General features: G+C 67.7%; 1 protein-coding gene across 1 annotated transcript; it reads left to right on the top strand.

Annotated features, from left to right (window-relative positions):
* Window positions 1-2,932: 2,932 nt before the first annotated feature.
* On the top strand, window positions 2,933-7,668 carry HMX1 (H6 family homeobox 1). The gene is made up of 2 exons (XM_039838044.1): window positions 2,933-3,600; window positions 6,232-7,668. The coding sequence occupies exons 1-2, from the start codon at window positions 3,207-3,209 to the stop codon at window positions 6,882-6,884; spliced, it is 1,047 nt and encodes a 348-aa protein (XP_039693978.1). The 5' UTR covers window positions 2,933-3,206; the 3' UTR covers window positions 6,885-7,668.
* Window positions 7,669-9,911: the final 2,243 nt, after the last annotated feature.

Genomic DNA, 9,911 nt, shown 5'->3' with positions numbered 1-9,911 from the left:
CACAGTCCCTGCCCACTGTCCAGGTGAGAAGAGCACCACCTGTCCTTTAGGACTGTGCTGGGATCCCATGGTGGTCACCGCACAGGGACAGATGGCGTTGGGGGGGCGGTGAGGAAGGACGAGAGGCCACAGAGAACAAGGGCGGGAGGGCGGCTGTGGCGTGGGGGCTGCGGGGTGACCTCACAGAGATGGAGACGCAGATGGCGACAGCCCGTAGACTCTGAGGTCCCCCTTTTCTGCACAGGGTGTCCTTCAGCCTCAGAATTCTGCCCAGTGCCCAGAGGTGACCAGAAACTTGGGCTCTGGCCCTGAAATGCCGCTCGGAGCAGCAGTGTTTCCGGGTCAGTCCGGAGAGCGAGTCCCGGCAGAGTTGAGAGCTGCCCGCAGGGTCCGAACGCACAGAGCCTCGCAGGTGGCGATCCGGTCCGCAAACCCCGGCTCCCCTCTCGCCCGGATGCGCCAGCTCCACACGCCTAACTCCGGCCTCCTCCCTGACCCCACCGCGCCACCGCGACCTGCTGCCGGTTCTCTGTGCCCTGGGCTACGGAGCGTCCGCGGCCAGCAGTGGCGGGGGAGGGGGGGCCACGTTTGCCTCACCAGCCAGCGCTGCCCCGAGCCCCCCAGCCCCTCCCCCCGGCGGGGGACGCGCCCTCCACAGAGCCCAGAAAGCCAGCGCCCCCGGAGCAAGGCCCACTCGCGTCTGCTCGGGCCACCTCCTCCCCTGGACTCTCCCCCACCCCGTGAGTCCCCCAGAGACAGTGGGGTGACATCCGCAAGCACCCAGTACCTCAGGCCACTGCCTGGCTATCCAGTCCCCACTTCCAAGAGCCCAGCACAGACAGGACACTTACTACCCCGGTTTACAGGGTCACCCAGGACCAGGCAGCCCCGCAGAGAGAATGAGACCCCTCCAGCCCCACTTGGAAGGGGCTGGGAGAAGCGGGAATGACGGCCTCAGCTGCTCAGGCTGGGGGTTCCAGAGACCTGCCCAGGGGAGGCGCTGCTCACAGGAGCACCCAGGACCACGTGGTAGAGTCGCTGTTACCCCGAAGGCATTCCTCCCCACAGCCAGTGTCTATTATCCGGGTCCCTCTCTGGCCTCGGTTTCCCCATCTGTTAGAAGCCCTCGGATTCCACGGCAATGAGCCAGGAACTAGCGCTAATCTTCCAGACCGACCAAGGAGATCATTTCTCCCCGTGGTCTGTGTCCCCCCTCTAGCTGGGGTGCCCCAGGGAGCAATACTCGAGAGGCCACAGCTCTTCCCCAAGACTCCAGCTTGGGGTACAACCCCCCGCCCCCTCATCTGGGGGCGGGGGGTTGTACCTATGTCTGCCGGGGAGGCTGTCACTGCTTTACCCTTCCTGGGGCAGGATGTGAGGGCCAGAGGAGCTGGGTCCAGCACCCCGTCTTCGGGCTCCTGAAAAGCCCTCTCCCGCCACTGGGCACCACAGGTCCTTCCTGGCAGCCCGGGAGGAACGGGCAGGCAGGTGAGGAGTGTCAGGGATGGCCGGCTCCCACAGGCATGCCAGGGACGCACCCAGGATGCTTATACCCGCCGCCCACACCCACCCCCCGCCGGGAGGCAGGGCCCCGCGAGGCCTCAGCCTGCCCGGCCTCAGGGCGGCTGCCGGCTCTCCCATCCCACTCCGCTGTCGGTTCCGGAAGGGCCCGGGCCCAGAGTGTGCGGATTCCAGGCCCGCCAGAACCACTTACCACTCGGGGCAGTCTCTCCTCGCCTCTGCTTTCCCCTCTGGAAAATGGGGTCGATGCTCCCTCCGCCGTGATTGTTCGGGAAATTAAAGCAAGTTGGAAGCCCGAGCCTGCGCCGCCCTCGGGGACGCCGGTGGCCCTCGGTGCTGAGGCTGCTGGCTGGCCCTGGGCGGCTGGGTGCATCTCTCTGAGAAACCCCGCGTCCGGTGAAGCCGGCTCCGCCCGCGCGACCGCGCTGCGACTCGGGTGACTCGGCCGTCACCCCCTCGCGCGGAGGCGGGTCAGGTTACTCCTGAGCAGCCACAGTTCCGAGGGTGGCGGCGTGGGCCGGATGCACGTTTGTCACCACGCTCCCTGACGCAGACATGCGAAAAACTCCCCATGGTCCTACAGTCTTAGAAACAGAGGCGCGAAGCGCGCGGGGCCTGCACGCAGGAGTCTGCGGCGCCGCAGCGGCCCGAAGCCCCCGCTCCTTCTAAGGCCCCAGCCTCCGGGGGAGCGGGACGGGGGACCCGCTCTCACTCAGCGTGACATCAGGCTGGACCCCGGGGGCGAGGCAGCATCCCCTCGCACTCGGAGACTATTGCACTACATTCGGCATTAACACATTTCCTTAAGTATAAATATAAAAAGATGCCACAACTTTGCAGCCCTGACACCCGGGGTCTTAACAAAAAAATATGACCGTGGTCCAGCCTCTTGCAGTTTATGGAAACGGGGGTCTACACCGCCCCCCCCACGCACATGCATACACACACGCCAGTGCACACATGCACATACCACACGCGCGCGTGCGCACGGACACACACTCACACACTCACACACACTTACTCACGCTCGGTCCAACACTCTCCCCGAGGCGAGGTAATTACGGCTCCTGCCGGACAGTGATTGGCCAGCCTGTTTTTCATGGGGCCCCACAGCCAATGGGCGGTCACCCGGCAGAGGTCCCACCCCTCCCGGCCCCCCCGACCCCCGCGCGGGTGGCGCGGACCCCGAGAATGGATCACGCGGGGCCGGACCCGCCGCGACCCCCCTCCTGGGTGCCCTGCAGCCCGCGCCCGCCCGCGCGCCGGGATCCGGCGGTGTCTCCGGGAGCGGCCGCGCTCGGGCCCGCCGCCGCGTCCTTGGGCTGAGCTGGCGGCCCGCCCGGCCCGCGCCGCCCCGCCCCCGCTGGCCCCTCCTCCGCCCCTCCCCGCCCCCAGCGGGGCCGGCCGGCGCGGCTGAGCAGAGCGGCGACGTGAGAGGCTGGCGAGGCGGCTGCCTGGCCGGCTGTCGGCGCGCACCCGCTCCCGGCTCAACCCAGCCCCGCTCCGAGGCCGCCGCCTGGCCCGCCGGGCCGGACGCCAGCGCTCCGGGCAGCGGCTCCAGGGTCGGCCCGCGCCTGCACCCGGGAGCCGCGCGCCGCTGTCCCCTGTGGGGACCGGGACCGACCGCGCCCCGGGCGCCCGGGACCCCGAGGAGCCCGGCGGAGCCCGACGGGCCCTCAGCCGCGATGCCGGACGAGCTGACGGAGCCCGGGCGCGCCACGCCGGCCCGCGCCTCCTCCTTTCTCATCGAGAACCTGCTGGCGGCCGAGGCCAAGGGCGCCGGGCGCGCGGCCCAGGGCGGCGGCGGCCGCGAGGACGAGGAGGACGACGACGACGACCCGGAGGACGAGGACGCGGAGCAGGCGCGGCGGCGGCGGCTGCAGCGGCGGAGACAGCTGCGCGCGGGCTCCGGGCCCGGCGGGGAGGCGCGGGCGCGGGCGCTGCTCGGGCCTGGCGCGCTGGGCCTCGGTCCCCGGCCGCCCCCCGGTCCCGGGCCGCCCTACGCTCTGGGCTGCGGCGACGCGACACGCTGGTACTCGCGGGCACACGGCGGCTACGGAGGCGGCCTCAGTCCTGATAGTGAGTGCGGGCGCGGGGCGGGTGGGCGGTGCGGTGGGGCCCGTCTTCCTGCCCGCGTATTTGCTCGGGGACTTTGGGTTCGTCGCGCCCTTTCTGGGCCACCCTCCTCTCGGTGTAGCGGGGTCGGGTCAGTCCGGGCCCTGCAGAATCCCTAGCTGGGCGGGTTTGCCGGCCGGGTCTGGGGACGGGGTACCCCCACAGGGAGGAGGTTCCGCCCGCTCCGGGCTTCACCCATCGCCAGGCTCTGCGGGTCCTAGGGAGGCTGGAGAGCGCGCAGAGGGGGACCTGAGGCCAGAGGACAGCCGGCAGCTGGCGGAAGAAAGGAAGGGAAAGTGAAATGTGGCGGGGAAAGGCAGGGAGCAGAGAGGGATGGAGGGAGAGAGGGAAGATGCAGAGAAAGAACCCCGTGAGCGAGAGAGAAGATGCGGGAGGAAAGGGAGGGAGGGAGGGAAGACAAAGTGGGGCAGACCCGGAAGACGAAGCCATTGAGCGGAGGGAGCCCCGCTGGGGGCTCGTCGGGGGGAGCGGCCTTCCACAGCGCTGCGCCCCAAAGCCCCATCTCCGAGAGCTGCAGACAGGCCTGGGGCAGGGGCTCCGGCCTCCCCCCTGGTCCTCCCGGGCCCCAGGGCTGCGGTTTGCCAGGCAGGAGGGGAGCCGGTTCTGAAGCCCCCAGTCCCACCCCTCCCTTCCTTTTCTGCCCCTCCCCCCGCCTGCCTTTGTTCCCTGCGAGGGGCTGGGAGTAGGGGTTCTCAGGCTCAGACCTGCCGGTTCCCACTCTGGAGTTCTGCTCCTCCTCCCCAGGGTCACTGCCTCCCTTGGGGACCTGCCCTTCTCAGGGAGACCCCTGGGAGGAAGACCAGAAAGCCATTCCAACCTGGCCTCCAGGCTTTGCCAGCCCCCCACCCCCAGACACACTTTAAAGCCGACCCGGATTCTCCCAGCTCTGGCCGTGGAGTCTTCTGGGGTCGGTGCTACTCTGTGGCATATCCGTGTGTGTGCTGGGGCAGGTGGGCACACCCCTCACCCCTCACCCCTCGTGGATAAGCCCCTTTCTGGTGTGGGACGGACCCAGGTCTCAGAGCCCACGCACAGAAATCCCGCTCCCCCTCCGGCGAATGTGAGCAGGCCACGTTGGGTCGCTGAGATGGAGTGGTCAAGTTTAGTGCCCTTCTGGGAGTGTCTCTGAAGAGGGTCTTGCAGGGTCTCCTCCACCAGCCCCCCTCGCACCCCCGCAGCCCCTCAGGCAGCTCCCAAGAGGCTGCACTTTCTTATTTCGTGCAATGCGGGTTAGGGTCCTGTTCGCACCAGGGCCAGTGAGCCGGCTTGGCACCTAGTGGCAATTCATGGGTCCCTGTGAGTCTTGGGGTGCGGGTGTCGCGGGGAGGCAGAGGGTCTCATAGTTGGTGGCAGGCACACCAGCCTGGAACCCGACCCCTCCGCGGGCACCATGAGGGCTCAGCCACCAGGTTTGGGCAGCGGGGCACACGCAACTCTGCACACCTCCACTGGCAGCCGGTGCTAGCCCGAGCCCACCAGTGTTGGCTCACCTTGTGGAGGTGGCAAACACACACCGCGGCGCATCGTTGCCAAGTCCACAGCCTCCTGAGGGCTCGTCGGGCAGCCTCCGGTGGGACTGCCGGCCCATGGGCCTTTGCGGGGAGGCGCAGGCCCAGGAGGAGCGCAGACTGGCCTGAGGCGCCGCGGGAGCCCCGCAGTCAGGCCACTGGGCAGACTTTCCCCCGGTGGCACCATCTCTCGCCAGCCTTGGGGCGTCTCCTCACCTGTGGGAGGTCAGGTGGAGCTCAGTACTTGGGGCACCAGGTCAGGGGTCCCCTGTGGGCTTCTGTGGCCCCCAAACCCTGCGTTTGGGTGGAGCGCAGCAGCTGCGTGTCTGCGGGGCCACACGTGTATGCGTTCCCTTCGAGTGTGATTGCGGGTTCGTGGGCACGTCTGCGGGGCCACACGTCTATGCGTTCCCTTCCAGTGTGATTGCGGGTTCGTGGGCATGTCTCCAGGGGCATCTGGGTTAGGGGTTAGGGAACGAGGGGATCCCATTGTCACCCGGGCACCGGGATTCTCTTTCGGGGGTCGTTGGCGTTTGTCCGTCCTGCAGGAACGTTTCTGTGCATGGGGGAGCTTTGCATCTGCTCCTGAGCACGCATGGGGAGCGGGTCACAGCGGGCCTTTATTTCTGTCTGGGGTGCTGGGGTGCTGGGGCGCAGGGGTGTCTCCGTGCTGTTTTCCAGCGTGCACATTCCTCTGAAGGACCTCTGTCCTGCGACGTGGCCTGCGGGGTGTGTGTGTGTTTTAGTGCGAGGCCATGGTCACAGGAAGCCCGTCTTCTGCTAGTGTTTGTTTGTGTTTGTTTCTCTTGTCTTCTTCCCTCTCATCCTGGACGTGGGTGGGCGAGGGTGGCTGGGGTCTGGCCTCTCCTCTCCAGGTCCGCCTCTGCGGCTCTGCCTTTCTCCATCCTCTGTGATGATGTGTCCCCTGACACTGTACGGGATGCGGTGGCCTGTGCCAGGAATATTCCCAGCTCGTGGCTGTGGGCGATCTCATGGCGCGGTGGGGGCAGCCGGCCTCAGTGACTTCGGTCCCCAAAACCAACCGTGTGCCCCTCTCTCCCTGCAGCCAGCGACCGGGACTCACCGGAAACAGGCGAAGAGATGGGCCGCGCTGAGGGCGCCTGGCAGCGCGGCCCCGGGCCGGGCGCGGTCCAGCGGGAGGCGGCGGAGTTGGCGGCGCGCGGCCCAGGGGCCGGCGCGGAAGAGGCGGCAGAGCTGGCCGAGGCCCCGGCGGCGGCGGCGGGGGAGGCGCGTGGCGGTGTGGCCATGAGCGCCGGTCGGAAGAAGAAGACGCGCACGGTCTTCTCACGCAGCCAGGTCTTCCAGCTCGAGTCCACCTTCGACCTGAAGCGCTACCTGAGCAGCGCCGAGCGCGCGGGCCTGGCCGCCTCTCTGCAGCTCACCGAGACGCAGGTCAAGATCTGGTTCCAGAACCGCCGCAACAAGTGGAAGCGGCAGCTGGCGGCCGAGCTGGAGGCGGCCAGCCTGTCCCCGCCAGGCGCGCAGCGCCTCGTGCGCGTGCCTGTGCTCTACCACGAAAGCCCCCCGGCCGCGGCCGCCGGGCCCCCCGCCGCGCTGCCCTTCCCGCTGGCGCCCGCCGCCCCCGCGCCGCCCCCGCCGCTGCTGGGCTTCTCCGGGGCCCTGGCCTACCCGCTGGCCGCCTTCCCAGCCGCTGCCTCCGTGCCCTTTCTGCGGGCGCAGATGCCGGGCCTGGTGTGAGCCCCACCTGCTGGGCTGACTCCCCGTGGCCACTGGGGAGCTCTGCAGCCGCAGTCCGTGGCACCCGGGGCGCAGGGGAGCCATCCCGAGGGCTGGCGCGCTCCTACGGCCCCCTCTACGCCTCCTCGGGAGCTCAGACTGCTGCCCTGGTAGGAGGAGGCTTTGCCCCCGAGCTCCCCCAGAATGTAACAGGGACGCCAGGGGTAGCGGCTCCCCGAACAGTTGCAAAGCTGGACACGGCAGGAAGAAAGCATCACCGAGAGACAGTGGCCACCATGCCCACAGCCCTGTGGGGACAGGCCTCAGCCTAGAAGTAAATTTAGCCACCCCCTGGGGAGGGAGCCTGCACCAGCCAGCTCCTAACAAAGACAAGCCACACGGGCTGTCCAAGGTGCTGTGGGAGGTGACCACGCCCCCAACACTACCGTCCCTTCCAGGGACCATGCAGGGACCAGGCCGGCGGGCCACCCAAGGACTGTGCTCAGCCTTGTGGCCTTGACCATGGGCCTGGCAGAGAGGGCCCGGGGAGAGAACCCCTTCGAGGGGAAGGGACGACCCAGCCAGGTGGCTGAAGACAGGGCCAGTCTGGGGCTTCTCTCCTGGGCTGCGGCCACCAGAGGCGAAGATTTTTTTTTTTTTTTAAATGAATCTACTTATTTGCGTATGGAATAAAAAGGGACGTTTTCTGGAAGGCTTCTGCTGCTTTGTGATGCCTGGGCTGGTGCCCCTCTTCCGTAGGGGCCACACGGGTGACCCGCTCTCCTTCCCGGAGTACTTCCCAGCGCTGACAAGGGACGGGCAGAGCCCGGGGCCAGGCCGGGGCAGGGGAGCAGAGTCGGGTCCGGGGGCTGCACTCTGAGCCCCCTCCCCCTGAGTGGGAAGCCTAGCAGGACCGTAGAGGAAGCGAAGGGGAAGAGGGAGCTGGGGAGAAGGAGGGGTGCTCGGCGTGTCCGTATCCTGGAGTTCTGGGGGCTCCACAGAAACCGGCAGCCAGGAGGCGGGTGAAGGCAGAGCCCACCGCCCACTCTCGTTTGGCACGGGAGCCCTGTGTCCGCTGCCCCATCCTGCGCTGCAGTCGCTCCCAGCAGGGCTGGCGGGGAGGGCCACGCCGCAGCCTCCGGAGAGCTGCGGTCTCTGGCGAGCTGGGAACACAGGCTGTGGGCGCAGTCTCAGCTCAGGGCCCGAGCTTACGGCTCGGCTCGCAGGGAAAGCTTGTTCCCATGGTCTGGTCACTGTGGCCGCCGCCTCCTCCCCAGCCCCAGGCTGCTGTGCCCTAGGGTGAAGACAGGGCCCCTGGCACGGGAGACGGGAGACGGGAGACGCTTGCTTTATTGTGCATGCTTCTTTAGCCTAGGGAGAGAGACCATCGGGGGTCGAAGGGTCGCTTCTATGACAGAATCAAGCCCCCTTGAAAACTTCTGTCAGGCTTCGGGCAGGAACAGACGCCACAGGGCCGGGGCGAGCAGCGACCAAGTCTCGCTCCTGGCCTTGCGTCCTTCTCAGCGTTGGCGCCGGGCGGCCCAGGAGCAGGCGCCGGTCCCTCTGTCTTTCTGCCCCTATCGACCGGCTCTCTGACCTGGAATCATCCCCTGCCCCAGCCTTCTGGTCCCTGAGAGTCCCATCTCTGGCTCCCAGCCCTGCTGCACGACCCGGGAGCATCCTGAGTGGACTCGTGGGGTCCCTTCTCCAACCCGGCCTCCACCACCTCAGCACCGCTGTCCCCCTCAGCCCCTCCAGGGCTCAGGTCCCCTCTCCTGGGGGGCGGGCTGCCCCATGCTGCTGGAAGGGACTTTTAGGGTCTGCGTTAACACAGCGAGTTTGCTGCTAGTTGATTTTTCAAAGGCCTTTGCTCCTGGTCAGCGCGGTGCCGAGGAGGCTCCTGCCCGCCCCCCCAAGGGCAGCGCCCATCACCCACCGGCCTGTCCACCTCCCCTCCCCAGGCCTCCGCACCGGGCTCAGCCTCTGCCCGAGACCCTCTGCTCTGGCTTCTGTGGCTTCTGTGACACGCAGTTACCAAGCAGCAGCGCACCGTGAGGCCTCTGGGCACCTGCCCTCTGCCTCCGCCCACCACGCACCAGGTGGGCAGCCAGGCGTCAGGCGCCCCCCAGCCCCCGCTGTGCTACACGTGATGGGATCCGGGAACGGGTGTGGTTGCGGGGACTCTTGGACCTTGAACGGACCATCAGAACCCAGGTAAAAGGTGTCATCGCCGCGATGTAGCCGTTTCATGTGACTTTGCGGCCGATGCGGGGATGCGGGTGCCACCTCTGGGCGAGGTGGCGGCTGCAGTGTGGTGCCGAAGTCCCCGGGCGGGCGGGTGGCCCTCAGTGGACGGCTGGTTCACACCAACCAGAGCTCCGTACAGGGGCCCTCGAGGGGAGCCACCTTGCACTGGGGTCACAGGCACGCAAGGGGTGGGGAGTATGCGGGAGGCGTCCTGCCCGAAGCTTCCTTCCCACAGCCAGGAAGCAGAGAACGTGATCACCTGACCTGGGCCCGGCGCCCACCACGGGGCAAGGGAGGGAGGCTCTACGTGGCTACAGATGCGGAGCAGGTTGGGAGAAAGGTCCATCTTTTGTCTTTCGATAAAACCAGTAAAAGTCGGTAGTGGCTCTCCTGCATCGGGTGGAGGGAGCTGGGAGGTGGAGGAGGCCTGTCCCCTGCACGGATGGACCTGGCTTTGTCCCCTGAGCTAGGAGCCTCACGGTGAAGTGTAGGAAGTGGATCCAAACCCAGACCAGGCCGGCAGGGCTCAGGGAGGCTGGATCTACCCCATGGTTATCCAGCGTCCTGGGCATTACATCAGGGGGCGGCACAACCAGAGAGAGGCTGTGTTTACACGCAGCCCAGCAAGCCCTACGGGGAGTGCGGGATCAGGCTGGGGACCGCGGGGCCCCGCGCCCCAGCTCCATCGATCACTGGTGAACCTCGGCTCCGCGGCTCTGCTGGCAGGAGATGAATGGCTTCGATCGTCTGGCCACCACGCCCGCCCTCCCCAGCCCACACTGCCCACCCCACCCGCCCTTC

Source organism: Pteropus medius, unplaced genomic scaffold, assembly GCF_902729225.1.
Source record: "Pteropus medius unplaced genomic scaffold, Ma_sr-lr_union100, whole genome shotgun sequence".
In the NCBI taxonomy this organism is placed as follows: Eukaryota; Metazoa; Chordata; class Mammalia; order Chiroptera; family Pteropodidae; genus Pteropus; species Pteropus medius.
Note: the sequence above shows the minus strand (reverse complement) of the source record. Positions and strands in the feature narration are given on the sequence as shown.